Here is a 27,795-nt window from a genome sequence, read left to right on the forward strand (position 1 = left end):
ACTTGTGGATGGTGATTGCTGTTTTGGCACAGGCAAAAGTCTACTTTCTTGCTCACTGGCTAGATTTGGGGCAAGCTATTACATCTCATGTTTGGAACCTCAGTTTCCTTATCCACCAAATGGGAGCACTCTTTCTCTGAGGTTACTTTTTAGCCCAAGCAAGTTCATTATGTGAAAAGCACCAAAGCTCTGTATAGGCAGACAGAGCAGTTTCAGAAATTAATGGTGCCTGGACTGCAATGAACGGAGTCTCTGGGTTGGGACCCCCGGCAGGAATAATGGCAGGACCAATCATGAGACTGCACCCAGTGGGGAGCTCCAGGCACAATTACCAGCCATCTGGTCTCAGGGAAAAGAAGCCCCACCTCCCCTCCTTTCACACACACAGACAGCATAGACCTCATGCAGCCCCAAAGGGGCAAAAAGAGACTTTAATTAGGGGAGGGAGGATCCACCAGAATCAGAAAAGGGACAGCTAGCGTGGGAGCAGAGGAGCCAGAACAGGCAGGAGGAGGGCCCGGCCGGGAAGCTCTGGAGGAGGACTCACCTCGCCACCTCTGGCACAGGCACTGGCACTGACGGACAAGGCGAAACAGCGGCCCCTCTCAACCGGGAGGGCACCCAATGGCCCCTGTAGCCACAGGTTGCCTGGCTTTTGGGCCCCAGGTCCTAGGCATGACTAGTGGTCACCAATTTGGCCCTTGTCCCCAACCAGTGCTGGGAGGCCATCTTCAGGCAGAACTCAGCAAGCTGGCAGAGAGTTCCCAACACTTATACTGGGGCCAAGGAGGCTTGGGAATAAAAGGGCAAAGGAGAGAAACTGGAGTCTGAAACCTCCCTCCCTCCCCACCTGGGGTGGCATAGGAGAGAAAAAATAAGTCGCCTTCTGGCTCCAGGCCCGCCCAGACCCACAGCAACCAATAAGGTATAATCACTGGGACCAGTCACAGCTACTGGAGGTGGAGGTTTTTTTTTTTTTAAAAAAAAAAAAAAAAAAGACAAAAAGGTTACAGTATCCTACAAGCACAGAGTTTAAGTTTCGAGACGTTAAAAAAAATCCGTCCCGGCCCAGGGGACTGAACATCAGAAGCCAGCCTGACCAGGCACGTGTGGCCTTGGGGCAGGTCCACTGCTGCTTTCTTGCCCAGCTAGCAAGCACACCACCCACCTCCCGCATCGAATGCCCACCCCAACCCAACTCCCTGCCGCCGCCGTTGCTGCTCTGGGGAGTGACTCCAGGACGCCTTCGTGGAGACATGGGTAGTCTGAGGGGGAAGGCCACGAGATCCAGCCAGATGGTTTAAAACTGTCAAGAGAACCAAGAGGCAGTGCATGGTGGTTATTATTGCATCCTGGTAGGACTGCTCTAAGGAGGTGCATGAACCTGAGAGCTGCCACTGTGTTCATATCTGTGAAGGGCAGAGTTGGGTCCCAGGATACCTTGTGGTCATGCTCTAATTCAGCCAGCTTTCAGAAGTGACCTATGGGCACCGGCCCTAAGCCTAGCACTAGATAAGGCAGAAAAATTAACAGCCATGAGCGCTTCTCCACAGCTCCCCTGTGCCCTGGCATGGAGGCTGCTTGAAAGCCCTGCCAGTGTCCTGCCTGGTGAACTGAGGTTGCTTTCTTTAGGCATGGGGGCTCTCATGCAAGGTGCTTGGGGACTCAGAGGGCCAAGTGGAAAAGGACCCAGGTTCTGGTACTTTTGTGTCAAGCTCTGGATGATCCTCCAACCAAGCCAGGCCCTTGAAACGTTTTCTGCCCTCAAGGGTCACCCATGCTGTCTAGGACAGCCCTGGACATTTTAGAGACCAAAGGTTATGAACCAACGGCCCATGCCTGAAACTAGCCCAAAGATGAGCACTGTATGGCCCACGTGGTGTTTAAAACAATATGAATTAGTTGCCAACCTTGAAAACATGGAAGATGCCATATACAAATCCAAATTTGGTGGTTCAATGGCCTGGAGCTGTGTGGGAGCCAGCCCCTGCAGATGAGGCATGCGCTCAGCAGCTCCTCACCTTGCCCACTCCATACTCCATACTCAGCCCACTCCATAGCTACCCGACCTTTGGATGCACCTGAATTTGTGACCCCTGACAAAGGCTACGGTACTTTCTTAGACCTCTGAGTCCGAAAACCCAGCTCCACATTCTGGTTCTTCCTCTTACTGGCTGAGGGACTTTGGACAGGTGCTTTTACTTTTAGAGCCCCAGTTTATTAATCTCTAAAATGGCAATAATAGCTGACTCAAAGACAGTTTTGAGTAATAAATGGGACATGTGAACATACTTTTTTAGGGGTCTAATTCTGTGCGATGTAATTATCATAAATAAGTAAATGATTGCTGAATGAGTGAGCCAAATATTCAATTGGAACATGAGCTATTTTCCCCTTCCAGTTCAATCTAGAGGCCACCTAGTATCCTGGCCATAAAACTTTGGTGCTGCAATACACGGAAAGCTTACTATGTACCAGGTGCTGTTTTACACACATGATCTCATTTAATGCTCAACCACTGAAAGATAAGTATTAATTACCAGACTTTCATTTCACAGCTGAGGAAACTGAGGCTTAGTTGAGAGTTCAGTGACATGCCTGAGTAGGCAGTGGAGCCTGGATTCCCACACAGGTGGTCTGCCTCCACAGCTGAGTGAGCTGAACAACCATGCTGACCTGTGCACACACCACAGCTACTCTGTACACTGGCCACCCTCAGTATAATTAAATCCCAAGGGAAGCGGGTATAATTTCCATTTTTAAGAATCTGAGCTCCTTCTGGACTGGGTGTGTACTTACTGGTGGGAGTACACACTAAGTCTACCGTCTAGAGATCACAGCCACTCTGGGTGGCACATGTCAACAAACCAAAGATTGTTTGGAAAAAGGAGAAAAAAAAAGGCATGTTCTGAATATCTAAACAACTATGTCATCAGTTCATCAATGTAAACAATTCTACCTCTTCAGATGACTACAGTGCTTTCAATTAGAAAGGCATAAACAATGTAAGAGGAATCTGGAGGACTTACACCATGCAAGTGATGGAAAACAGGTTGAAGGAATCATGACTTTAAGCCTGAGAACATGCTGAAGGAAAGTACTGAAGTCTATTTGCGAAGTGGAATCATAACATGATTAACTGTCCTATACTCCTAGAAAATTCACATGCAGACTTCACTTGCCTCACTTGGGGTTTGAACGAGATAGAGGTAAGGACTCTGTGAACATCCTGAGACGTAGAAATGAGTGACCAAGTTCCTACGAGAGACTAAGAGCCATCCCAGACACCCAAATATAGAAAATGCCTTGTAGCTCTCAGAGATGAACTTGGGGTCCTCTAGCTCCAAAGCACCTGACTGATCTGCTGTGCCCCAGGGGTCCTAGAGAGCTCAGGAGATATAAACACACTGCTTGGACCCCTTTCCCACCAGATGCTAAGTTTTCAACATGACCCCCAGATCCTCTGGCCTCTGGAAGGAAAGCTGAAAGGCCTCTACTCACATTCTTAAGGAACTCTTCAGCCACAATGCGGGCACGGGCATTGACTGACAGCTTCATCTCACTGATCTCCTTGTCAATCTCCTCCATGAAGTGGATCACAAAGTCCACCAACTTGTGTTTGTACATCTGCTCTGTGTGGAAGTTGGTGATCAGAAAGCTGATATCATACCCCTAGGGAAGAAGACAGTAGGGAGGGGGAAGAGAAGGAACAGGAGAGAATTAGCACCCCATGGGAACTGAGCTGGTCATGTCCTCCACTCATCCGCATGCTTCCCACTGGCTGTGATCTTCTCCCAAGCTACACACCCTTCCAGTCAGCAGCCCAGCTGCTCTGGGGGAGGGTGTCTAGGTTGGATCCAAGCAACTGAACCCAGTTGAGAATTCTGTGTGTATCAGACGTCTCTGGAAGACTATCTGAGGCACAACAGCTCTGCATTCAGAATGAGTCAAGGGACTTGAAGTCTTGTTACAGAATAATCTAATCAAACAACAGGGAACATTTAGTCCAGAGAAGAGATGATGTGGAAGATGGGTGGGATTAAGGTCTTTTTCTACTGGAGGGCTGTGGGAGGAAGATCAATTTTATTTATTCCGGGTGGCCCCAGAGGTTAGATCTAGGACCAGGAGAGAAAATTTGGCTCAGGATGAGGAAGAACTTGGCCAACATGCCTGACGTGTCTGATGATGGCATATGCTGCTGTGTGGTAGTTGCTCAGTCACTGAGGATATGTTAAGTTTACCTGGCAAGGAGTCTGTGGAGAAGATTCAAGTACAAATTCAGGCAACAACTGACCCAATGTTAACTGTGGCTTTAAGAGACTGATTCAGTGGGCCGGGCGCGGTGGCTCACGCTTGTAATCCCAACACTTTGGGAGGCCGAGGTGGGCAGATCACAAGGTCAGGAGATCAAGACCATCCTGGCTAACATGGTGAAACCCCGTCTCTACTAAAAATACAAAAAATTAGCCGGGAATGGTGGCGGGCACCTGTAGTCCCAGCTACTCGGCAGGCTGAGGCAGAAGAATGGCGTGAACCCAGGAGGCGGAGCTTGCAGTGAGCCCAGATTGCGCCACTGCACTCCAGCCTAGGTGACAGAGCGAGACTCTGTCTCAAAAAAAAAAAGAGAGAGAGACTATGATTCACTTTGGGAGGCCGAGGCAGGCAGATCACCTGAGGTCAGGAGTTTGAGACCGCCTAGCTAACACAATGAAACCCCGTCTCTACTAAAAATACAAAATCAGCTGGGCATGGTAGTGCATGCCTATAATCCCAACTACTCGGGAGGCTGAGGCAGGAGAATCACTTGACCTGGGAGGTGGAAGGTTGCAGTCAGTGAGACTGCGCCACTGCACTCCAGCCTGGGAAACAAGAACAAAACTGCATCTCAAAAAAAAAAAAAAAGGACAGGCGCGGTTGCTCACGCCTGTAATCCCAGCACTTTGGGAGGCCAAGGCAGGCGGATCACGAGGTCAGGAGATCAAGACCAGCCTGGCTAACATGGTGAAACCCCGTCTCTACTAAAAATACAAAAAATTAGCCAGGTGTGGTGGCGGGCACCTGTAGGCCTAGCTACTCAGGAGGCTGAGGCAGGAGAATGGTAACCCAGGAGGCGGAGCTTGCAGTGAGCCAAGATTGTGCCACTGCACTCCAGCCTGGGCGACAGAGCGAGACTCTGTCTCAAAGAAAAAAAAAAAAAAAAAGAGAGACTATGATTCAGTTGGCAGATCTTAGAAAGGATTTCTAATTCACTGTGCTCTTTCTGATGCTAGACTATAGGCTCCGGGAATAAGCAATGTGTCTTATCTTTTTTGCTTTTTTTTTTGAGACAGAGTCTTGCTCTGTCGCCCAGGCTGCAGTGCAGTGGCATGATCTTGGCTCACTGCAACCTCCGCCTCCCAGGTTCAAGCAGTTCTCTGCCTCAGCCTCCTGAGTAGCTAGGATTACAGGCGCCCGCCACCATGCCCAGCTAATTTTTGTATTTTTAGTAGAGACGGGGTTTCACCATGTTGGCCAGGCTGGTCTTGAACTCCTGACCTCGTGATCCACCCAACTCGGCCTCCCAAAGTGCTGGGATTACAGGCATGAGCCACCACGCCCGGCTCTTTTTTGCCTTTTCTATGGCTGAGGTAGACCCAACTTTTCCTAAGCTTCTAATCCTCTTTGCTCCCACTCTGAGATGAAGGCCAACTCTCAATTCAGACAGTGGGTGCCAAACAGCTGGAGGAGCACTGATCCTGGTTCTAGAAACAATCCCAGGCCATTCTGTAACAGGGTCCTGGGTATCGCAAACTCATGGGTCACAGGGTCTCACCTCCACAGGCTTCCTTCGAAGGATAAAGAAGTTTTCTGCTCGCATCATCATGAAGCGCATGAACTTGTGGCATAAAATCTTCTCGATCTCATCAGCCTGGGGAGTGCAAGAGAGAAACGTTTCTCTAAAGCTGACACCCAAGGCCAAAAACACCTTGTAGCCTGGTCTTCTGACTCCAGTTTTTTCAAGGCTCCCAGGAGACAGTGAGGCTTGGTACTCGGAAGGATCATTGAAGTGGGGGACCTGGCTGCCAACTGAAACAAGGGTCTACCTTGGGGCATCTCTTAATGAGGACCCATTCCAGACAGGTAATTCTGACAGGCTTCTATTGCTTCTTTCAGAGTCTACAGCTGTACTCCAAGCTGCCCTTGCCATTCTCATTTCACTAGTGTTACATTTTCCATGGTGTTTTGCAACACCACCTGGGCTATCAGAGATAACCTTAGGTGGTCTCTGCTTTAATAACACTGAACATCCAACAATCCCTGAAGTTTCTCCCTTCTGAACGCTCAACATTTCTTTCTTTTTTTTTTTTTTTGAGATGGAATCTCGCTCTGTCACCCAGGCTGGAGTGCAGTGGTACGATTTTGACTCACTGTAACCTCTGCCTCCCGGGTTCAAGCAATTCTCCTGTCTCAGCCTCCCAAGTAGCTGGGATTACAGGCGCATGCCACTACGCCTGGCTAATTTTTGTATTTTTAGTAGAGACAGGGTTTTACCATGTTGGCCAGGCTGGTCTTGAACTCCTGACATCAAGTGATCCACCCGCCTTGGTCTCCCAAAGTGCTGGGATTACAGGCATGAGCCACCATGCCCGGCCCTGAACTCTCAACATTTCTAAAGGAAGATTATTGCTGCTAGTTGCTAGTATGCCCTTAACACCTCCCAACACTTGTTAACCTCCCATTTTAACAAGGAAAGCAGGCCCCAGGGTTATAACTTTCTGTAGAAAACAGTATGTAGTCTGCATTTAATAATAGTGTTTCGTTTTCATCCTGTTGAAAGTTTAGAGTTGCCCTCTACTGGCCAGGCGTGGTGGCTCATGACTGTAATCCCAGTACTTTGGGAGGCTGAGGCGGGCTCATCACCTGCGGTCAGGAGATGGAGACCATCCTGGCAAACATGGTGAAACTCCGTCTTTACTAAAAATACAAAAATTAACTGGGCGTGGTGGCAGATGCCTGTAATCCCAGCTACTTGGGAGACTGAGACAGAAGAACTGCTTGAACCCGGGAGGCAGAGGTTGCAGTAAGCCGAGATCATGCCGCTGCACTCCAGCCTGGGCGACAAGAGTGAGAATCCGTGTCAAAAAAAAAAGGAAGCAGAGGCTAGGTTTCCTGCACTCTGAATCTGGAATCTGGCACACTGATCTCTCAGATGGGGACCCTGGACTGAAAGAGGCTGAAAGGACTGAAAGAGGCCTTACGTTGGGCCTCCTCCATGGTGAACTTACCTGTTTCACAGCAATGCTGACCCGGACAGAGTTGATGGAGCCCTCAATCAGAACCTTTTCCTTCTCATTCCTGCTGATGGTCACAGGTTGTAACAGGAGCTCTTTGCTACTCCTGAAAACACAATGTGACAGAGTACTTGTACTACAGAGGGACAGAATAGTCAGAGTGACCCCACGCAGGTCCTGGAATCACTATGAGACCATAGAGTCCAAGGAATAGAAGACTCACAAGCAGGGGTGCTCCAAGATGGGGGCCAGTGAGTGTGTTCTTCAGCAGAAAGAGCACAGGCTCTGAAGTCAGGGCGAAAAGGTTTTGAAATCCAGCCTCCTCTGTTACTTTCCTTGGGCAAGTTACCCTGTTGGAATCTCAATTTTCTCATCTGTAAAATGACTCTGATTCCTAATTCACTGGCGAGGACTGAGAGAGATCAAAAAGGGTCAAATGTCTAATAGCGTGCCTGGCACACAGTAGGAGCTTTACAAAAGATAGCTATTTTAGTAACAAGTTGAACATCCCCAATCTGCAAATCTGAAATCCAAAATCTGAAACTGGCTGGGCACAGTGGCTCACGCCTGTAATCCCAGCACTTTGAGAGGCTGAGGCTGGTGGATCACCTGAGGTCAGGAGTTCCAGACCAGCCTGGCCAACATGGTGATATCCCATTTCCACTAAAAATATAAAAATTAGCTGGGCATGGTGGCGCACTCCTATAATCCCAGATACTCAGGAGGCTGAGGCACGAGAATTACTCAAACTCAGGAGGTGGCAGTTGTAGTGAGCCAAGATCACACCACCGTACTCCATCCTGGGCGACAGAATGAAACTGCATCTCAAAAAAAAAAAAAAAAAAACTGAAAGTTTCTGAGTGCTGACAAGATGCTCAAAGGAGATGCTCATTGGAGCATTTTGGATTTGGAATTAGGGATGCTCAACTGGTTAAGTATCTGTAAATATTCCACAATCTGAAATACTTCTGGTCCCAAGCATTTTGGATAAGAGATACTCAACCTGTACAGGCAAACCAATATACCATTTAGGAATACAGAGAGAACACCTGTCTTAGAGGTAAGGAAAGGCTAAAATTGAACACAGTTTGGCTTCCTTTAATTATCAATCCAGAAATGATTCATTTGCCTCTGAGACCCCTATGAGTTCAGGTTACAAAGTAATGCCTCTGAATACCTAGAGATCTCTAATAGTAACTAATTGTGGTGTGGTGTCTCTAAACTGTTAATCATTTTCAAAGGCCCACTGGAAATCATGTATGTTATACAGTATAACAGGGCATATCCTAACATCTTATCTGTTATTTTTAAAATTAAAAATTAAATCGTATCATTTAATGTGGCAACCCAGATCATCCCAGTTATGTATGTAGCAGATTGAATTTTATTTTATTTTATTTTATTTTTGAGACGAAGTCTTGCTCTGCTGCCAGGCTGGAGTGCAGTGGCACGATCTTGGCTCACTGCAACCTCCGCCCCCCAGGTTCAAGCAATTCTCCTGCCTCAGCCTCCCGTGTAGCTGGGACTACAGGTGCATACCACCACGCCCAACTAATTTTTGTATTTTTAGTAGAGATGGGGTTTCACCATGTTGGCCAGGATGCTCTCGATCTCTTGACCTCGTGATCTGCCTGCCTCGGCCTCCCAAAGTGCTGGGATTACAGGCGTGAGCCACTGTGCCCAGCCTATTTACTTATTTTTTGAGACAGGGTCTCACCCAGGCTGGAGTGCACTGTTGCAATGTTGGTTCACTGCAACCTCTGCCTCCCAGGCTCAAGAGATCCTCCCGCCTCAGCCTCCCGAGAAGCTGGGACTACAGGCATGTGCCACCATGCCCGACTATTTTTGCATATTTTTTTGGTAGAGATGGAGTCTTGCCATGTTGCCCAGGCTGGTCTTGAACTCCTGGACTCAAGCAATCTACCCACTTCAGCCTCCTAAAGTGCTCGGATTACAGGGGTGAACCACTGCACCAGGCCTCCAGATTAAATTTTAAAGGGGAAAAAGATATTTATGAAATGGAAACTAGATAAGAGAAAATCATTCAAAATATGAAGTATTTGGATTAGGGGGTCAGAGTGTCTAGGCTGGTAGGTAAAAAAAAAAATTCCTGATCATTACATTAGAAAAGTATGGAGATGGAAAAAAAAAAAAGAAAAGTATGGAGATGGAATCTCAGATAACAATTCTCTGACCATTCCTTAAACTACCAGTGTTTCAACAATGCCATAGGAGAGACTTCATCAACAGCCCTGCTCTGAGAAGTCATACCTTGTGTCAAGCAATCTTGTCTTTTCCCCTGGGTTCTGTCCTGCCAACCCACTGACCCTATTTTCTTAACTCCAAATTGGGAATCACCATTCAGCTGGCAGCAAGACAAAATGTCAACTGCAGCTGTCCTGACTACTCCAGGACATAAGTTCATGGCACCTTCTAGACAGCAGCCATCTCTGTGTGCTGCACCCCTCATCCCCACCTTGACTTGTCCTTCCCTACCTGACTTCCACTTCCGGCTTGTTGTGTCGTTCCACAACCTGGGAGGAGAAGTTCTCCAGGCAGAGGGCAGCCTGCAATGTGGCCCGCACGGCACTCAGGTAGGGGCGGAGAGTGGCAGTCTATAGGAAATAACACAGAGGAAAGGAAAGATCAAAATCTGTCACGCCAAACCCACCGATCCCCTATTCCAGCTCCCGTGAAGCCAGGTAGCACTGAGGGTGCAAGGCTCTTAAGACACCACTGTGAACAGAACAGACTAGGCCTTCAAGACGCCTTCCAAGGTGTAGAGTGGTAGTTTTCAACAGGAGACAATTTTGCCTGCCAGGGTACATTTGGCAATGTCGAGACATTTCCTTTCTTTCTTTTTTAACCTAGGGTCAGACCAGAGGAATGCTGAGACATTTTCAATTGTCATGACTTGGCAGGGAGGGGAACTGCAGGCATTCAGAGTGGACAGATATCCACTAAACATACTACAATGTACTACAAAGAATTATCGCGCCTCAAATATCAATAGTGCTAAGGTTAAGGAAGTGATCTAGAGACATACCAGTGAATGCATGATTGTCGTTAATCTATTAGGCCAACAAATGTATAGGCGTACTGTTTGCCAGGCACTGAGCTAACTGGGAATTCAAAGATGATTAACGCTGTCTCTACCCTCAAACAGCTCAACTGGATAGCAGATATACAGAAAAAACTATGATATAAAGATGAAATGGGAAATATTTAGATTTACAAGTAATCTATATTTGCAGAAGAAACTGGTTTTGAAGGTGAAATGGGATTAGGAGGATTTTATAATGAGAAAAAGTAGAATAAGGACATTCTTTTTTTTTTTTTTTTTGAGACAGGGTCTTGCTCTGCCGCCCAGGCTGGAGCGCAGTGGCATGATCTCGGCTCACTGCAAGCTCCACCTCCCAGGTTCCTGCCCTTCTCCTGCCTCAGCCTCCCGAGTAGCTGCGACTATAGGCGCCCACCACCACACCTGGCTAATTTTTTGTATTTTTAGTAGAGACAGGGTTTCACGGTGTTAGCCAGGATGGTCTCAATCTCCTGACCTTGTAATCCGCCTGCCTCGGCCTCCCAAAGTGCTGGGTTTACAGGCATGAGCCACCACACCCTGCCAGAATAAGGACATTCTTAGTAGAGGGATTAGCTTCTAGCTGCACTGGTCAGTCCTTGTATCAGCCAAATTCTTTCCCACCTCAGAGCTTTACATATGCTTGACCATCTATCTGTAGGCTTTTCTCCTCTTTCTTTGCCTAAGTCATCCTCTAGATCTCAGCTTAATTAAGGAAGGCCTCTTAGAGAGGCCTTGACATCCCCCTAGAAAGCATTTATTACAACTTACAATAAAATGTCTTTCATGTCTTAATATTTATTTATTTATTTATTTTTGAGACAGAGTCTCGCTTCTGTCACCCAGGCTGGAGTGCAGTGGCACGATCTCTGCTCACTGCAATCTCCGCCTCCCGGGTTGAAGCGATTCTCCTGCCTCAGCCGCCCGAGTAGCTGGGATTACAGGCACACATCACCATGCCTGGCTAATTTTTGTATTTTTAGTAGAGATGGAGTTTCACCGTGTTGGTCAGGCTTGTCTTGAAATCCTGACCTCAGGCAATCCGCCCACCTTGGCCTCTCAAAGTGTCGGGATTACAGGCGTGAGCCAACGTGCCTGGCCTTTTTTATTTTTTTTGAGACAGAGTCTTACTCTGTTGCCCAGGCTGGAGTGCAGTGGTGCAATCTTGGCTCACTGCAACCTCCACCTCCCGGGTTCAAGTGATTCACCTGCCTCAGCCACGCGAATAGCTGAGATTACAAGTGTGCACCACTGCGCCTGGCTAATTTTTGTATTTTTAGTAGAGATGGGGTTTCGCCATGTTGGCCAGGCTGGTCTCAAACTCCTGACCTCAAGTGACCCACCCATCTCGGCCTCCTAAAGTGCTGGGATTACAGACATGAACCACTGCACCTGGCCTCCTTCATGCCTTTGTAAAGTGATTTCTCCTTTACTAGGCTGTAAACCTCATGGTCAACAGACCATATCTATTTTATTCACAGCTATATAGCCTCCAACCTAGCTCAGTACCTAACATATACAGTGTCTCACTCATTTCCTGTAAAATAAATAAGCGAAAGAAATAATTAAGGTTAGAGTAACACAAAAGGACAGCAAGAGTTCCAGAGTAGTAATGAGTACAATGTTTCTGTATATGAGAAGCATTTTAGATTCACTAAATGAGGCTGCAGTGGTAGGCTGAGGTAAGATCATGGGGAATCTTGAATGCCAGGCTACCAAGTTTAGCTTTTCTCTTAAGGGGGTAAGGAACTACCGGGGCTTTCTGAGGAGGAAGTTCATGACTGCAGCTGCATGGTGGCTCTGTGGAGAATGATTTGGAGAGGGAAGTGAGACATACAGCAGACTGTATCACAAGCAAAGAGTATCACAAGTGTTGGACTGACATTAGATGGAGTGGATAATGGAACTGAAAAACAACTTCCCAGGGGCTCACGCCTGTAATCCCGGCACTTTGGGAGGCCGAGGTGGGTAGATCACCTGAGGTCAGGAGTTCAAGACCAGCCTGGCCAACACGGCAAAACCCCATCTCTACTAAAAATACAAAAAATTAGCCGTGGTGGGCACCTGTAATCTCAGCTACTTGGGAGGCTGAGGCAGGAGAACTGCTTGAACCCAGGAGACTGAGGTTGCAGTGAGCCGAGATCACGCCACTGTGCTCCAGCCTGGGTGACAGAGCGAGACTGTCTCTTAAAAAAAAAGAAAAACAAAAACCACTTCCAACGAACTGTGGTCCAGCCATTCAATTAACCACTACTTAGCAATAAAAAAGAGTAACTATTGATACACACAACATAGTTGACTCTCAAATGTATTATGGTAAGAAGCCACACTTAAAAGCCTGCATACTAAAGAATTCTATTTACATGACAATCTGAAAAAGGCAAAACTACAGAGGGGAAAAAATCAGTGGGTGTCGGGGGTGGGAAGGAGGAGAGGACTGATTACAAAAGGGCTTGAGGGAACTTTTTGGGGTGATGGAAATGTTCTGTATTTTGGTTGCAGTAGTGGTTACACAACTTGACTTTTTAAGACACGGGATCTTGCTATATTGTCCAGGCTGAAGTGCAGTGGCTATTCACAGGCATGATCACAGTGTACTACGGCCTCGAACTTCTGGGCTCAAGTGATCCTCCTGCCTCAGCCTCTTGAGTGGATGGTACTACAGGCGCATGCCACCATACCCAGCAAGTTTTTGCAACACTTTTTTTTTGAGACGGAGTCTTGCTGTGTCGCCCAGGCTGGAGTGCAGCGGCACGATCTCGACTCACTGCAAGCTCTGCTTCCTGGGTTCACGCCATTCTCCTGCCTCAGCCTCCCGAGTAGCTGGGACTACAGGTGCCCACTACCACGCCCGGCTAATTTTTTGCATTTTTAGTAGAGAAGGGGTTTCACCGTGCTAGCCAGGACGGTCTCGATCTCCTGACGTCGTGATCCGCCCGCCTCGGCCTCCCAAAGTGCTGGGATTACAAGCGTGAGCCACCGCGCCCGGCCTTTGTCAACAGTTATAGAAAGTAAACCTAAAAAGGGTGACTGGCTCCGTGACGCCTGTTCTTTCATGAATAAAACAGATGTGGTCTCATGTAATACCTCAATAAACTTTAACTTTTAAAAATCAAGAGGCATGTGCCCCAGTAGAAAAAAAAAAAAAAATCCAGATTTTTAGCAGAGATATGAGGTCACAAAGTTTGCCAGGATAGGGAACCTAGGAGGAAGAGCAAATTTAGACTAGAAGATGAGTTTTGAACTAGAGGTCTAATTTCAAGGTCTCTTCAAGATATCCAGGCAAACCTTGAAAGAGAGCTGAGAAGCCAGATTAGGAGTCATCAGAATTAAGAAAGTTATCGAAGCCAGGAAACTAGATCGGTATCACCAGGGAAGGTGTGACGAAGAGGGAGATGGTCATCCAAAGTTACAACTCCCAGGAATGCCCACATGTATGAAAAAGGCCCATATGTATGAAAAAGGGAGGACTTCCAGGAAGGGAGGAATGAGCAGTATCACAGCTAACATACACTAAGGCTGACACAGTTCAGTTCAGACCAGGAAGGGCCTGAATGGAAGCAACACGAGAGATCCTCCAGTGGGGTGGAAGCAGGGCTGGAGGTACCAAGAATGGGAGAAGGAAGTGTGGCCGCCTGCCTTAAGCAATTGTAGGGTCAGGAAGGCAGAAGAGGACAAAGAGCGTATTTAGTGAAGTTCCACTGTGGATAGACAGGTGGACTTGCTTCATGCCTCAGCGGCCCTTCGACCGGCTAAGAGGCCGACTGCATACCCTCGGAACGCTCCAAAGAGCCTAAGAGACCCCACTTCCGGCTTCCTACAGGGCTCAGGAAAAGCCCCTACCGGCTTCGAAGGCTGACCGTGAAGCCGCAAGGCCCGCTTCATACCAGGGAGTACCCCCACTCGCCCCTTCCTCACCTCGGGCCCCCGCCCCGCCTCTTTTTCCCACTCTCATCGTGTCCCCACAACGCCCCGGCATCCCTCGGCCCCGCGCCCCTGCGGCAAAGCCACATCTCCCACCGACCCACTGCCCTGAGGCTGAACAGCCGGGGGTCCCTGGCCGGGGTCCCGGCTCTCTCACCATCGCGGGCGCTGGCTGGGCCGGAAAGCGGAAGTACGGAAGTGGCCAGCCCCGCGATGCCTGCCCTTTCGCGAGAAGCGCAGCTACGGTCTCCGCCCGGACTTCCGGACGGTACCATGTATGCTCCGAGCGGGGTAGGGAGCCCTTACGAACGCTTGGGCCTTCCGGAAGTTTTCCACCTAGGGCTGCCTCGGCATTTTTAAACTCTTGCACTCGAGTTAGTACTTAAGCTCCTCCATGAATGGGTGTAGCTCCCCTTTGTGCCTTCGGCCTTCTTGTCACCTTTGCCACAGCCTCCCCCAGGTATGCAATGGTACAGTCCAGCTTCAGATTGGGCACCAAATTAGGACAAGCCGAAGCGGACGAGCCCTTCGTTTCTTCCGGTTCTGTGCCCCCATCCTTTCTCTCGCCCCTCCTACCCGCAGCTCCTGGGGCTCGGCGGGGCTAACTGCAGCGCGGAGATCTCGGCCGCCAAGCCCCGCCTCCCGCCCCGGGCTGTGCCCTGGGGCTCGCCTGAGGTCGACCACCCGCACCCCACCTCTAGCGGGCTTGCTCGAGGCCCACCTTCTCCCCACCCCCGGCAAACTCCAGTAGGCTCGCCCTCGCTGACTCCCCGCCCCCGCGTCAACTGCAAGGGGCCCGCCCATAGCCAGTTCCGGGGCGGTTGCTCACATCGACCGGAACTCCCCGCCCCCTCCCGCGGCCCCGGGGCCGTAGGAGGCCGCAGTGAGGAGGTAGAGGGGGCGGGGGTCGCACTAGGGTGTCCCTAGAGAACGAGGACTCTGAAGGCGGGACATTTGGGCGACCCCCGGGCGGGGCCAGCCATTAAACAGTCCCACTTCTGTGCCAGACACTGAACTGGGCTCTTGACGGGCATCATCTCTTAATCCTCAGAACATCCCAGGGAGGTAGGTACTATTCCCCATTTTTCAGATTCAGACTTTTAATGGGGAAACAGACCGAGACTTCTTTCGTTCCCATTTTACAGATGGAAAAACTGAGACTCAAAAAGGTCAAATAACATGGTCAGGGGCACATAAGTAGAGAATGGTAAAGCCTGGGCTTGAACCCAGGTCTGTCTGGCTTACCAGCCCGCGTTCTAAACCACTATTAGTGACTAGAGAAGGGAGAAAGGTGGAATAGGGTAAGAAAAGAGGCCAAGAGTCCCAGAGAACATGGTAAGAATGGGGTGCTTGGAACTCAAAGTCTTAGCAGAACCCAAGAGAAATAGAAGGGAAGGAAAGAGCATCAGAAAGGCGAGGCAAGGCATAGCAGTATAGCATGGTGATCAGGGTGCAGACTCAAGACTAGCGGGGTTCAGATTGCATCTTGGAAGCCTAGGTACATACCCACCCTTACAGAGTCTCAGTTTCTTTCTCTGTAAAAACGAGATCACAGTGGTCCTTGTTCATGGTGCTGAGTGAGAAATTCAGTGAGATAAACTGATACAGTGCTCTGCACCTAGCTTGGTACCCAGTTAAGTGCCCTATGAGTAGGAATTGTGCCATCAACTTTGTCAGTAAGGGACTGACTGAAGCCTGGCTTCCTTGAGGCTGTCCCTGGAGGTAAGAAGCCCTTGGGCTTTTCTCAAACCACCTTGTTTCCCATCAATGGCCCTGTCCTCTCCAGCTCCACAGGATCCCCATATCCTGGGCCATGAGTGAGTTGAAAGACTGCCCCTTGCAGTTCCACGACTTCAAGTCTGTGGATCACCTGAAGGTCTGTCCCCGCTACACGGCAGTGCTGGCGCGCTCCGAGGATGATGGCATCGGCATCGAGGAGCTGGACACCCTGCAGCTGGAGCTGGAGACCCTGCTGTCTTCTGCCAGCCGGCGCCTGCGTGTGCTTGAGGCCGAAACCCAGGTGATACCCCAGAGAGGGGCCATCACCAGAGATGAACTGCAACAAGTTATGGGATGGGTCATTGAGTTAGCCCCATATGCTGAGACTTGGGGTACAGGGGTTTGTGGGGAGAGGGAGAGAGACGCAAACTGGGTTTGCATGGCACAAAAAATACACAAGAATATGCATGATCCTCTTAAATTGCAAGACTTCTAATCCAGTAAGCTTTTATTGGCACCCCACCCATCCCCCATTACGTTCTGGGTCCTATGCTAGTCATTAGAGAAAGGTAATTAGGACAGTTTTGGCTGTCAAGGAGCTTGGCAACTAGGAAAGTGAGAAAGTCAAGTACATACCAGGTGATGTGATGTTGTGGTTAGGAGTCCTAGGGAGCTGGAATGGGGAAACCTGGATTTGAATCCTGGCATAAGCACTTGCTAGCATTGCTGTTTCCTAGCTATGTGACTTTGAGAAAGTTGCCTCATATCTCTGAGTATCAGTTTCCCTATCTGCAAAGTGGGGCGAATAATAGGACCTACCTTAGTGCTTTTGTGAGGATTAAAAGAGAATTTTTTGCAAAAACTCAGCCCAATGCCAGACACTAAGTAAGTACTTCAGATGTTATTTATTTGCTACTTTGATTACTTTATTCACTGCATAAAGATGCCTTGAGCCTTGTGTGCCAGGCGCTATGCTGTATTCTGCAAAATAGAGATGGTTAAGGTGGGCTTTCTGGTCTTCAGTAGCTTATGGTCTAGTTGAAGAGACAAGGTGCGATGGTCATTCCAGTGTGACCAAACAACACAATTGGGTGCACGGTGGAGGTGTGAAGTGCCAGAGACTTGTAGAGGAAGGAGGTGCCAACTGGACCTAAAAGGATGAATGGAATTAACTTGTCCCTGGGAATCCATGGACCCTCCTTGAGGAAGGCTATGACTCAAGTTGTATTTTAGCATCTAAGAACCTGGGTAACTGATTCTGAGAAGGCATCTCAGTAGTGGTGACATCGAAGTGAAGGTTTGCTGAGAGGACTCTTCTGTTAAACAGTATGTGACTGGCATGGGTGATACAGAAGTGAATCAGTATAGATGAACAAGTGAATGAGATGATGAGAAGTACATGAATAAAGTTCTAGGAGGCCAGGCACAGAAAATGGCAGTCCCACTTCTTCTGTGCCAGACACTGAACTGGGCTCTTGACGGGCATCATCTCTTAATCCTCAGAACATCCCAGGTACTGAATTTTGAAGGATGAGTAAGAGTTTACTAGGTAAAAAGAGGATGGGGAAAGACCCAGGAACCTCCTTAGATTCTAGATCCTAATTTATTCACTAGAGGAAAGAGATATTCTGTGTTTTCCCTTCTCCCCGTCAGTGACACTTTCTGTAAATTTCAGATCCTCACCGACTGGCAGGATAAGAAAGGTGACCGACGATTCCTGAAGCTGGGTCGAGACCATGAACTTGGAGCTCCCCCCAAACATGGGAAGCCCAAGAAGCAGAAACTGGAAGGGAAGGCGGGACATGGGCCGGGCCCTGGCCCAGGACGGCCCAAATCCAAAAACCTTCAGCCCAAGATCCAGGAATATGAATTCACTGATGACCCTATCGACGTGCCACGGATCCCCAAAAATGATGCCCCCAACAGGTTCTGGGCTAGAGAACATAGAAGGGGGCCTCAAGGTTCTGGTGGTGGAGGCACTGGTGGGGCAGGGGCGCCCACTCAGGATCTGCTTCTCCCTGCAGGTTCTGGGCTTCAGTGGAGCCCTACTGTGCTGACATCACCAGCGAGGAGGTCCGCACACTTGAGGAGTTACTGAAGCCACCAGAAGATGAGGCTGAGCATTACAAGGTAGAAACTCTGGGCCTTGATAGACATGATGCAGAACAAGAGAGTTCAGAGGTGCCTGAGAATTAAAGCTACCAAAGGCATGCATCATCTTCCTTCCCCCACCCTGCCCAGTCTGCTGTCTGCTCCATCAGTGCATCCAGACACCTAGGCCCAAACTCAGCTTTCTCCGTGCACTGCCTCCCCTCTACCCCAGCCAAATGTCAGCACGCCCTCAAGCATCTACTTAAGTGAAGTCTGCCCATGTTCCTTTATCCCCGTCCCCTCTGCTTTGGTCCAAGCCTTCATCAACTTCTATCCAATCAGCCTCTTAACTCTCTTCCTGTTTCGAGGCCTCTGGAGGAACCTTTCTTCTTTCTTTAAGATATAAAACTTGGGCCGGGAGCAGCGGCTTATGCCTGCAATCCTAGCACTTTGGGAGGCCGGGGCGGGCAGATTGCTTGAGCTCAGGAATTTGAGACCAGCCTGGGCAACATGGTGAAACCCCATCTCTACTAAAATAGAAAAAATTAGCCAGGCATGGTGGTGTGTGCCTGTAGTCCCAGCTACTCGGGAGGCTGAGTCAGGAGGATCTCTTGGACCCGGGAGGTGGAAGTTGCAGTGAGCCAAGATCACGCCACTGCACTCCAGCCTGGGCAACAGAGCAAGACTCCGTCTCCAAAAAAAAAAAAAAAAGATATAAAAGTCATCTCATGCCTGTAATCCCAACACTTTGGGAGGCTGTGGCAGGCAGATCATCTGAGGTCAAGAATTCGAGACCAGCCTGACCAGCATGGTGAAACACTGTCTCTACTAAAAATACAAAAATTAGCTGGGCACGGTGGCATGCACCTGTAATCCTGGCTACTCGGGAGGCTGAGCCAGGAAAATCACCTGAACTGGGGAGGCATCGGTTGCAGTGAGCCAAGATCGTGCCACTGTATTCCAGCCTGGGTGACAGAAGGAGATTCCATCCATAAAAAAAAAAAAAGAAAGGCCGGGCGCGGTGGCTCAAGCCTGTAATCCCAGCACTTTGGGAGGCCGAGGCGGGCGGATCACAAGGTCAGGAGATCAAGACCATCCTGGCTAACACGGTGAAACCCTGTCTCTACTAAAAATGCAAAAAATTAGCCGGGCGTGGTGGCGGGCGCCTGTAGTCCCAGCTGCTCGGGAGGCTAAGGCAGGAGAATGGCGTGAACCTGGGAGGCGGAGCTTGCAGTGAGCTGAGATTGCGCCACTGCACTCCAGCCTGGGTGACAGAGCAAGACTCTGTCTCGAAAAAAAAAAAGATATAAAACTGTATGTTTTAATGATGAAAATAAATAAAACATGCTCCATTAAAGAAAATTTAGAAAATACAGAAAAATGTTGAGGGAGAATGCTGCCATAGGTGAGCTGTCATTATCAGATGTGCTCATGACATGGTGCTGCATCTAGGCCTCTCTTCATCCCGTTATCTACAGGATCAAGTCCATGCATCCCAGTCCTTGGTGGCATAGCTCCAGTGCCCCTCTCCATTTTCCTCTTTATTGCCATGTTGACCAGTCCCACCAAGTGTCTTGCCCTCATTCCAGGACACCACAGCCTCCTTGCTGGTCTCTGGGCCTCTGGCAAGCTCTTCTCTCTCTCTTGTCTCCTTGACAGACTTGACTCACCCTTCAAGGCCCTGATTTTATGTTACCTCCACCAAAGCACCCTTTCAGATTCCCCAGCAGAAAGTTAGTCTCTCCTTTGTGCTGCCACAACACTTTGATCTCTCTCTTTCACTTCACTTATCTGATTTCTTAAAAATTTATTTGAAGAAGAGTTCATATAGACAGCAGTAAATTCAAGCAATACAAAAGGTAATTCCCTGTCACCTGTGACCTGAAGGCTCCTAATTCTCTCGAGAGGCAATTGCTGTGACCTGAGACAATCTGTGTATGTAGAGTATTCTGCACCTTCTATCTTGGGAATTATTTCAGATTGGCTTCTGTGTGTGTGTCTTAGTTCTTTTTGGACCTGTCTCCCTTACTAGAGTGTGAAGTAGAGGTTTTATCTTTGTACTTTCTTACCTATACCTGACACTGGGCTTGGCCTTGGGCTAGGGACTTGAGAGAGAGATAAGACAGGTAAGTGAATGAATGAATGAAGCATGGCTGGCCAGTGCTTACCCACTCAGGGTTGGGTACCATCTTTTCCACAGATCCCACCCCTGGGGAAGCACTACTCCCAGCGCTGGGCCCAGGAAGACCTGCTGGAGGAGCAGAAAGATGGGGCCCGGGCAGCGGCCGTGGCTGACAAGAAGAAAGGCCTCATGGGGCCACTGACCGAACTGGACACTAAAGGTAGGCCTCTCACCTCCCTGCCAACCCCAGGTCAGGACTTGAGTTCCAGAACTTCAGCCCACCTCCCCTCCTTTCCTGTGCCCGCTTAGATGTGGATGCCCTGCTGAAGAAGTCTGAGGCCCAGCATGAACAGCCGGAAGATGGATGCCCCTTTGGTGCCCTGACGCAACGCCTCCTGCAGGCCCTGGTGGAGGTGAGCACCCTAACCCAAAACAGGAACCACATTTACGTTGTGTTTTAATGTGTTATGCTTATTTTTTATTGGAATTTATCATACATTTGTTAGGTTGGTGCAAAAATAATTAGGTTGGTGCAAAAGTAAAAACATGGACTAATATATAGCAAAAGATTGGGAATAATATATAATTTTTGCACCAACCTAATAGAAAAGTGCACAGATCATAAATGTACAGTTTTCATAAATGAGCTTGTATTACCAGCCTGGAGATTACAAAATGAAACATTACTATATCCTAGAAGCCCCTCTCATGCCCCTGTTTTTCTCCAACTTCCCCCAAAGGTAGCCTTACTCCACAATTACTTTTGCTAAGCATCTGTTGGAGGGGCTTTATACACATCCTCCCACTGGAGGCCAGGACAGTGGTTAACGCTGTGTTACAGATAAGAAGACTGAGGCTCAGAAAAGGGAACTGTTCACTTGAGGTCTCACACAGCAGGATTCAAACCCTAGCTTCAGGGGCCCTGTCTTTATACCTGCTGGTTGACCTTAGACACACCCTCACACTCTTTCACCTCATTGAGACTCAGTTTTCTATTCTGGCTCAAACACAATAGTTTATCTCATGTAACAGTCTGGGTACATGTTCCAGGTTATCTAAGGTAGGGGAAGAGGCAGGTCTCTACCTCATATCATCAGACAGGGACCCCAGCTGACGGTGGCCTTGCAATCTGCACAAGGTCACTCTGGGCGTAATTGTCACTCCAGTCCCACAGTATAAGAGCAAGGAGGCCGGGCGCGGTGGCTCATGCCTGTAATCCCAGCACTTTGGGAGGCTGAGGCGGGTGGATCACAAGGTCAGGAGATCGAGACCATCCTGGCTAACATGGTGAAACCCCGTCTCTACTAAAAATACAAAAAAATTAGCCGGGCATGGTGGTGGACGCCTGTAGTCCCAGCTGCTTGGGAGGCTGAGGCAGGAGAATGGCGTGAACCCGGGAGGCAGAGCTTGCAGTGAGCCGAAATCGTGCCACTGCACTCCACAGCCTGGGCGACAAAGTGAGACTCTATCTCAAAAAAAAAAAAAAAAAAAAAAAGAGCAAGGAGGAGTGTGTGAAGGAAACTTTTTGGGCCATACCTAGCTGTGGCTCTTATCTCTTCTGATCACTTTCCCCTGGAGAGAATCTGTCACATGACCATACCCGCCTGCAAGAGAGCCTGGGAAGTGTAGTGCAACTGGACAGGCATTGCCTAGCTGCCATGGAGGAAAGGAGAGTATGGCGTTTGGACAGCTAGCACCTCTGCCACAGCAGGCCTAGCACACTGCCTGGTGCGTTGCAGGTGCTTCACAAACCTTAGCTGTTCATTACCATCATTGAGTGTTAATCATTTCTCTTCTGTGTTCCTTTTTCTTCATATCAGTATGAAAATAAAAGGGATTTCTAGAATGATCGAAGCAATTTGGGATCAGTATGGGAAGGCTTCCCACAGTAGGTGGGATGGGAAAGATAAAAGGATATTTCTGGTGTTTGAAGACTGTCAGTGTAGGTCAGAAAGGAGCAGGAAAGTGGAACAGCTATTTTTCCTTCCACTCATTTTTGTGGTCTTCTAGGAAAATATTATTTCCCCTATGGAGGATTCTCCTATTCCTGACATGTCTGGGAAAGAATCAGGGGCTGATGGGGCAAGCACCTCCCCTCGCAATCAGAACAAGCCCTTCAGGTGAGTGGTGTCCTATCCACATCCCACAGTCTGGCCCCCGCTTCTGTTGGCTTCTCTCCATCTCAACCTGGGGAAGTCCTCATCAATAAGAGGCTGGGAGCAGTTAGGTGAAGCCCAATAGCAGTCTCAAGGGTGAGTGCTGGCCCAGCGTGTCTGCATGCACAGACTGAGTGCAGGGTTGTTCAGCACAGAACTGTTCATACCATAAATAACCCAAATGTCCTGCTGAAGGGGAATGGTTGGCTAAATTGGCATAACTCCACATGATGAAATAATTTGGAGCTATTAATCATATAACTGCAAATATAGAGAAATATAGTTAAATGACATGAAAAGATGTAAATTATAGAGTGACAAGTGGGGAAAATGTTAGTTGTAACCCAGTACAGATGGTATAATACTATTTTTACTTAAAATATATTTCTTTTTTTCTTTTTCTTTTTTTTTTTTGAGATGGAGTCTCGCTCTTGTCGTTTAGGTTGGAGCACAATGGCCCAATCTTGGCTCACTGCAACCTCCGCCTCCCCGGTTCAAGCGATTCTCCTGCCTCAGCCACCAAGTAACTGTGATTACAGGCGCCTGCCACCACATCTGGCTAATTTTTGTATTTTTAGTAGAGACGGGGTTTCACCATCTTGGCTGGGCTGGTCTTGAACTCCTGACCTCAGGTGATCCTCCCGCCTCGGCCTTCCAAAGTGCTAGGATTACAGGTGTGAGCCACTGTGCCTGGCTTACCTAAAATATATTTAAATATGTGCACATAAGGGAAAAACCTGGACTAATATGTAGCAAAAAATTAGGAATGATATATAACAAAATCTGGAATATATATAATCATATATAACAAAATAATAGTAATTCTTTCTGCGTTGTTGGCATTACAGATTTTTCCATATTTTTTGAATAGTAGATACATACGTTGCTTGTGTTTAAAAACCAGACCAGATGTGTCTGTCCCTCCCTTTGTATCTGGATAGATACAGAGGGGGTGCCCAAAGGGAAAGGCAGGTTTTCACTGACCTTAGGAAGCCCTGGGAACCTCCAAGGTGGGCCCTTCTCCAAGCTGGCTCTTGAGTCTGACGGGCCTGCCTCCCCCTGCAGTGTGCCGCATACTAAGTCCCTGGAGAGCCGCATCAAGGAGGAGCTAATTGCCCAGGGCCTTTTGGAGTCTGAGGACCGCCCCGCAGAGGACTCCGAGGATGAAGTCCTTGCTGAGCTGCGCAAACGGCAGGCTGAGCTGAAGGCACTTAGTGCCCACAACCGCACCAAGAAGCACGACCTGCTGAGGTGGGTGTTAGCAGGATGCACAGTCCCGGGGGTGGCCTTGGAGGCTGTGGCCATGGCTGGTCACCTTTCAGGGGTTTTACAACAGGCTTTCCAAGCCTGGCTGGCCTCTAAATCACCTGGAGAGCCTTGAAAAAAACAGCAGTGGCCAGTCCACCGGGTATGTCTCAAACAAATTCCAAATTCTAATTCCACAGAGTGGGGCTCAGGCATCTGTGACTGATTGATCGATTGATTTGATTTGGTTTTGTTTTTTTTTTTTGAGAGGGAGTCTCGTACTGTCACCCAGGCTGGAGTGCAGTGGCATGATCTCAGCTCACTGCAAGCTCCACCTCCCGGGTTCACGCCATTCTCCTGCCTCAGCCTCCTGAGTAGCTGGGACTACAGGCACCCGCCACCACACCCGGCTAATTTTTTTGTATTTTTAGTAGAGACAGGGTTTCACCGTGTTAGCCAGGATGGTCTCGATCTCCTGACCTCGTAATCCGCCCGCCTTAGCCTCCCAAAGTGCCAGGATTACAGGCGTGAGCCACCACGCCCAGCCTGGTTTGGTATTTTAATTATGGTAAAGGCATAATATAAAATTTATCTCCATGGGAGGCTGAGGCAGGAGAATCGGTTGAACCTGGGAGGCAGAGGTTGCAGTGAGCCGAGACTGCACCATTGCACTCCAGCCTGGGCAACAAGAGTGAAACTGCATCTCAAAAAAAAAAAAGAAAAGAAAAAAAAATTTACCCTTAACCATTTTTAAGTGTACAGTTTAGTAGTGTTACCCGTATTCACATTGTTGTGTGATTTATTTTTTGTCTTTTCATGCTTCTTTTTATCCCCAAAGTTTTATTATTAAAAATTTGATACACACAGAAAATCTGAAAGAATCATACAATAAACGTCAGTATATTCTCCACCTAGACTAATTAACTGTTAACATTTTGTTGGAGATCTGTGATTTTTATTTGCTCATCACAAGAAATTGACCAGTGTTTTAGGACATGTTCTTTTGGGAATCTGTCACAGGGCCTGCCATTCATTTGTTGTCAACTCCCATCCATCTTGTTCTGCATTGATCACAAGGGTATAGGTGACATCTGGAGGAAGACTGTGGAATAGCTACCCTTTAGTTAAAGAGATAGGGAAGCAACCCGAACAAGTCTCTTTGCTTCTCACAGACAAGTGCTGTGTCTTAACTTCATAGAGCCCTGACAGGACAGGGCACATTCATTCATTTGTCCATTTTTAATTTAATTTTATTTTTTTTGAGATGGTGTCTCACTCTGTTGCCCAGACTGGAGTGCAGTGGCGCGATCTCGGCTCACTGCAACCTCCGCCTCCCGGGTTCAGGCAGTTCTCCTGCCTCAGCCTCCTGAGTAGCTGGGATTACAGGCATGCACCACCATGCCCAGCTAATCATTTGGCCATTCTTATTGTCTCTTAGATATTGTGCTGGGGGCCAGCAAGAGAGGCAGAGCAAGGGACTTGCAGATGACTAGCAGATGATCAGTAAAGACAAGTGCCATTAAAAGGAGAGGTAGTTGCTGACAAGCTGCCAGAGTATTTAAGGATAAGGGTGACTAATGTATGCTGAGGGCCTGCTGTGTGTCAGGGGCTTTATGTACACTCTCTCAAGTGTCTTGACAACAACCCAGGAGGGAGGTGCTATTTTCCTTGTTTACCAGATGAGGAACTTAAGTCCCAGTGAAGCGAAGTGCTCTGCTGAAGGTCACACACTCAATAAACAGCAAGCTGAGACTTGAGCCCGTGGCTGAATCAAAGCCTCTTTCTATAATAGTTCATGTTTTCTCTGAAAGGTGAGAAGAAGAAAACACAGATGGAAGAGGCACTGAGGGAAGCAGAGGGAGAGAGAGGAAGAGAGAGAAAAGCAGGCATGTGCAGTTACAGAAGTAATGTGCAGTTACAGAGCCTGGTGGCTCATGCCTGTAATCCCAGCACTTTGGGAGGCTGAGATGGGAGGCTCGTTTGAGCTCAGGAGTTCGAAACTAGCCTGGGCAATGTAGTAAGACCCCAATGCCCTACTAAAAATTTTTAAAAATCAGCCAGGCATGGTGGCACATGCCTATAGTCCTACTCAGGAGGCTGACATGGGAGGATTGCTTGATCCTGGGAGGTAGAGGCTGCAGTGAGCTTGATCAGGCCACTGTACTCCAGCCTGGGTGACAGAGTGAGACCTGTCTCAAAAAAAAAAAAAAAAAGAAGAAGTAATGGGCAATGAAGAAATGGCTTGCGGCTCTCAGGAAACCAGAGCATAGCCCTTACCCTGCTGCAGAGCAGCTGCAAGGCCTTAAGCATCCCCTGACCTGAGCATCAGCTTCCCCTTCTGGAAAACTGGCAGGCTGGACTCAATCACTAAGTGACCTTCCAGCTCCACCATCGATGAAATATATAAATCAGATCCTGTTCAGAGAGATTGATTTGGTGTCTCACCCACCTCCTGTCAGCCTCAGGCTGCCTAGACCTTAGGGGGCTCTGGAATGCAGATGCCGAAGTAGCAGGCCTTCTGCTGGCACCGGAACACCTGAAACAACAGTGTTTAAAAACAAGAGTTTGGCCCCAGCCTGCTCCAGATCTCCCCCTCACTAACTGTGGGATCCTGGGATCATCTTTGAGCCTCATTTTCCTCATAGGTAACATAGGAATAATAGTACATATTTTGCAGGGTTGTTAGGAGGATTAACTGAAAGAGAGACAGAGAGAGAGAGAGTGGGTGTGCGTGTGTGTGTTTGTGTGTGTGTATATATGTGTGTGTATATATATATATATATATTTTTTTTTTTTTTTTTTAGAGACAGGGTCTTACTCTGTTGCCGAGGTTGGTCTCAAACTCCTGCCTCAAGTGATCTTCCTGCCTCCACCTCCCAAAGCGCTGGGATTACAGGCATGAGCTACTTTGCCCAGCCTACTGTGTATATTTTTAAGACCTTTTTTTTTTTTAAAGACACAGTCACGCTCTGTTGCCCAGACTGGAGTGCAGTGGAATGATCATAGTTCACTGTAACCTTGAACTCCTGGCTTCAAGCAATTCTCAGCCCCCTTGGAGTTGCGACTACAGGTGTGCATTACCACACCCAGCTAATTTTTTAAATTTTTTGTAGAGACAGTCTCACTGTGTTGCTCAGACTGGTCTCGAACTCCTGGGCTCAAGTGATCCTTCTGCCTTGGGCTCCCAAAGTGCTGGGACTGCAGATGTGAACCACCATGTGCAGCCAAGACTTTATTCTTTTAGAGCAGTTTAAAGTTCACAACAAAATTGAGAGAAAGGTACAGAGAATTCCCCTATACCACCTGTCCCCACATGTGCACAGCCTTCCCCATGATCAACATGAGTTAATATTTTTCAGGAGCTTAAAATAGTGCCATATAAGTGTAGTTCAGTAACTGCTTTTTGGTCATGACTGTATGACACAATCCACAGGCATGCCAGCCTGGGCTGGTGGGTAGGCTCAGTCTTGAAGAGGGAGGGGCCGCTCTCTGGAGGTGGGCTGACCCTGGCACCTGGCTGGCTGGTCCCCACAGGCTGGCAAAGGAGGAGGTGAGCCGGCAGGAGCTGAGGCAGCGGGTGCGCATGGCTGACAACGAGGTCATGGACGCCTTTCGCAAGATCATGGCTGCCCGGCAGAAGAAGCGGACTCCCACCAAGAAAGAAAAGGACCAGGCCTGGAAGACTCTGAAGGAGCGCGAGAGCATCCTGAAGCTGCTGGATGGGTAGCCCTCACCCCTGCCTCAGGCTGATTATCTGGCCTAGGGGAGGGGAAGGGAGGCCCACTTCCTTCTTTGGGCACAGGAAACATTGGCCTGTGGCTGTCCCTCAAATGGCAGCAGTCTCTAGAGGACCGTGGCCCTTCCCCTGAGGTCTTTTGGCCTAGCTCTGTACAGCCAGGACACAGGAAGCCCTGCTGGGCTGGCCTGAGGCCTAGTCTCTGCTTGGTCCCCAAGATGGGGTTGGAGGGGACTTCGTTTCTGGGTCTTCCTCTTCCCCCTCTTTACCATCCCCCACTCCCTAATCCCTTACCCCTGTCTCCCCTTCAAGGACTTCTCCCTTGTGGTTTTGTAAAGTGCAAACTTAAGAATAAAGTGACTGCTGTGGTTTTTCAAAAAAAGCATCCAGTCTTTGAATGTCTGTTACAGTGGGGAGGAAGGAACCAGTGTGGGTGGTAAGGTTTGTTGGGG

The 27,795-nt window shown here is 48.6% G+C and overlaps 2 protein-coding genes across 4 annotated transcripts; one reads left to right on the plus strand and one right to left on the minus strand.

Annotated features, from left to right (window-relative positions):
• Window positions 1–398: 398 nt before the first annotated feature.
• On the minus strand, window positions 399–15,082 carry ARPC4 (actin related protein 2/3 complex subunit 4). 3 transcript variants are annotated; one of them, XM_054481467.2, is made up of 6 exons: window positions 14,432–15,082; window positions 9,768–9,886; window positions 7,266–7,377; window positions 5,813–5,908; window positions 3,502–3,672; window positions 399–1,306 (listed from the first exon to the last, which is right to left on the minus strand). In XM_054481467.2, exons 1-6 carry the CDS (start codon window positions 14,432–14,434, stop codon window positions 1,301–1,303), a joined length of 507 nt encoding a protein of 168 aa, XP_054337442.1. In that variant the 5' UTR covers window positions 14,435–15,082; the 3' UTR covers window positions 399–1,300. The 3 variants fall into 3 exon arrangements, with proteins under 3 accessions (XP_054337442.1, XP_063517834.1, XP_063517835.1); XM_063661764.1 differs by having other exon boundaries at window positions 14,375–14,475; XM_063661765.1 differs by lacking the exon at window positions 5,813–5,908 and having other exon boundaries at window positions 14,375–14,443.
• On the plus strand, window positions 14,760–27,725 carry TADA3 (transcriptional adaptor 3). Its single transcript, XM_054481466.1, has 9 exons — window positions 14,760–15,339; window positions 16,061–16,294; window positions 17,669–17,919; window positions 18,018–18,123; window positions 20,285–20,426; window positions 20,516–20,619; window positions 22,217–22,326; window positions 23,428–23,613; window positions 27,142–27,725. Exons 2-9 carry the CDS (start codon window positions 16,088–16,090, stop codon window positions 27,332–27,334), a joined length of 1,299 nt encoding a protein of 432 aa, XP_054337441.1. The 5' UTR covers window positions 14,760–15,339; window positions 16,061–16,087; the 3' UTR covers window positions 27,335–27,725.
• The last annotated feature ends 70 nt before the right edge of the window (window positions 27,726–27,795 follow it).

Source organism: Pongo pygmaeus, chromosome 2 (genome assembly GCF_028885625.2).
Source record: "Pongo pygmaeus isolate AG05252 chromosome 2, NHGRI_mPonPyg2-v2.0_pri, whole genome shotgun sequence".
NCBI lineage: Eukaryota > Metazoa > Chordata > Mammalia > Primates > Hominidae > Pongo > Pongo pygmaeus.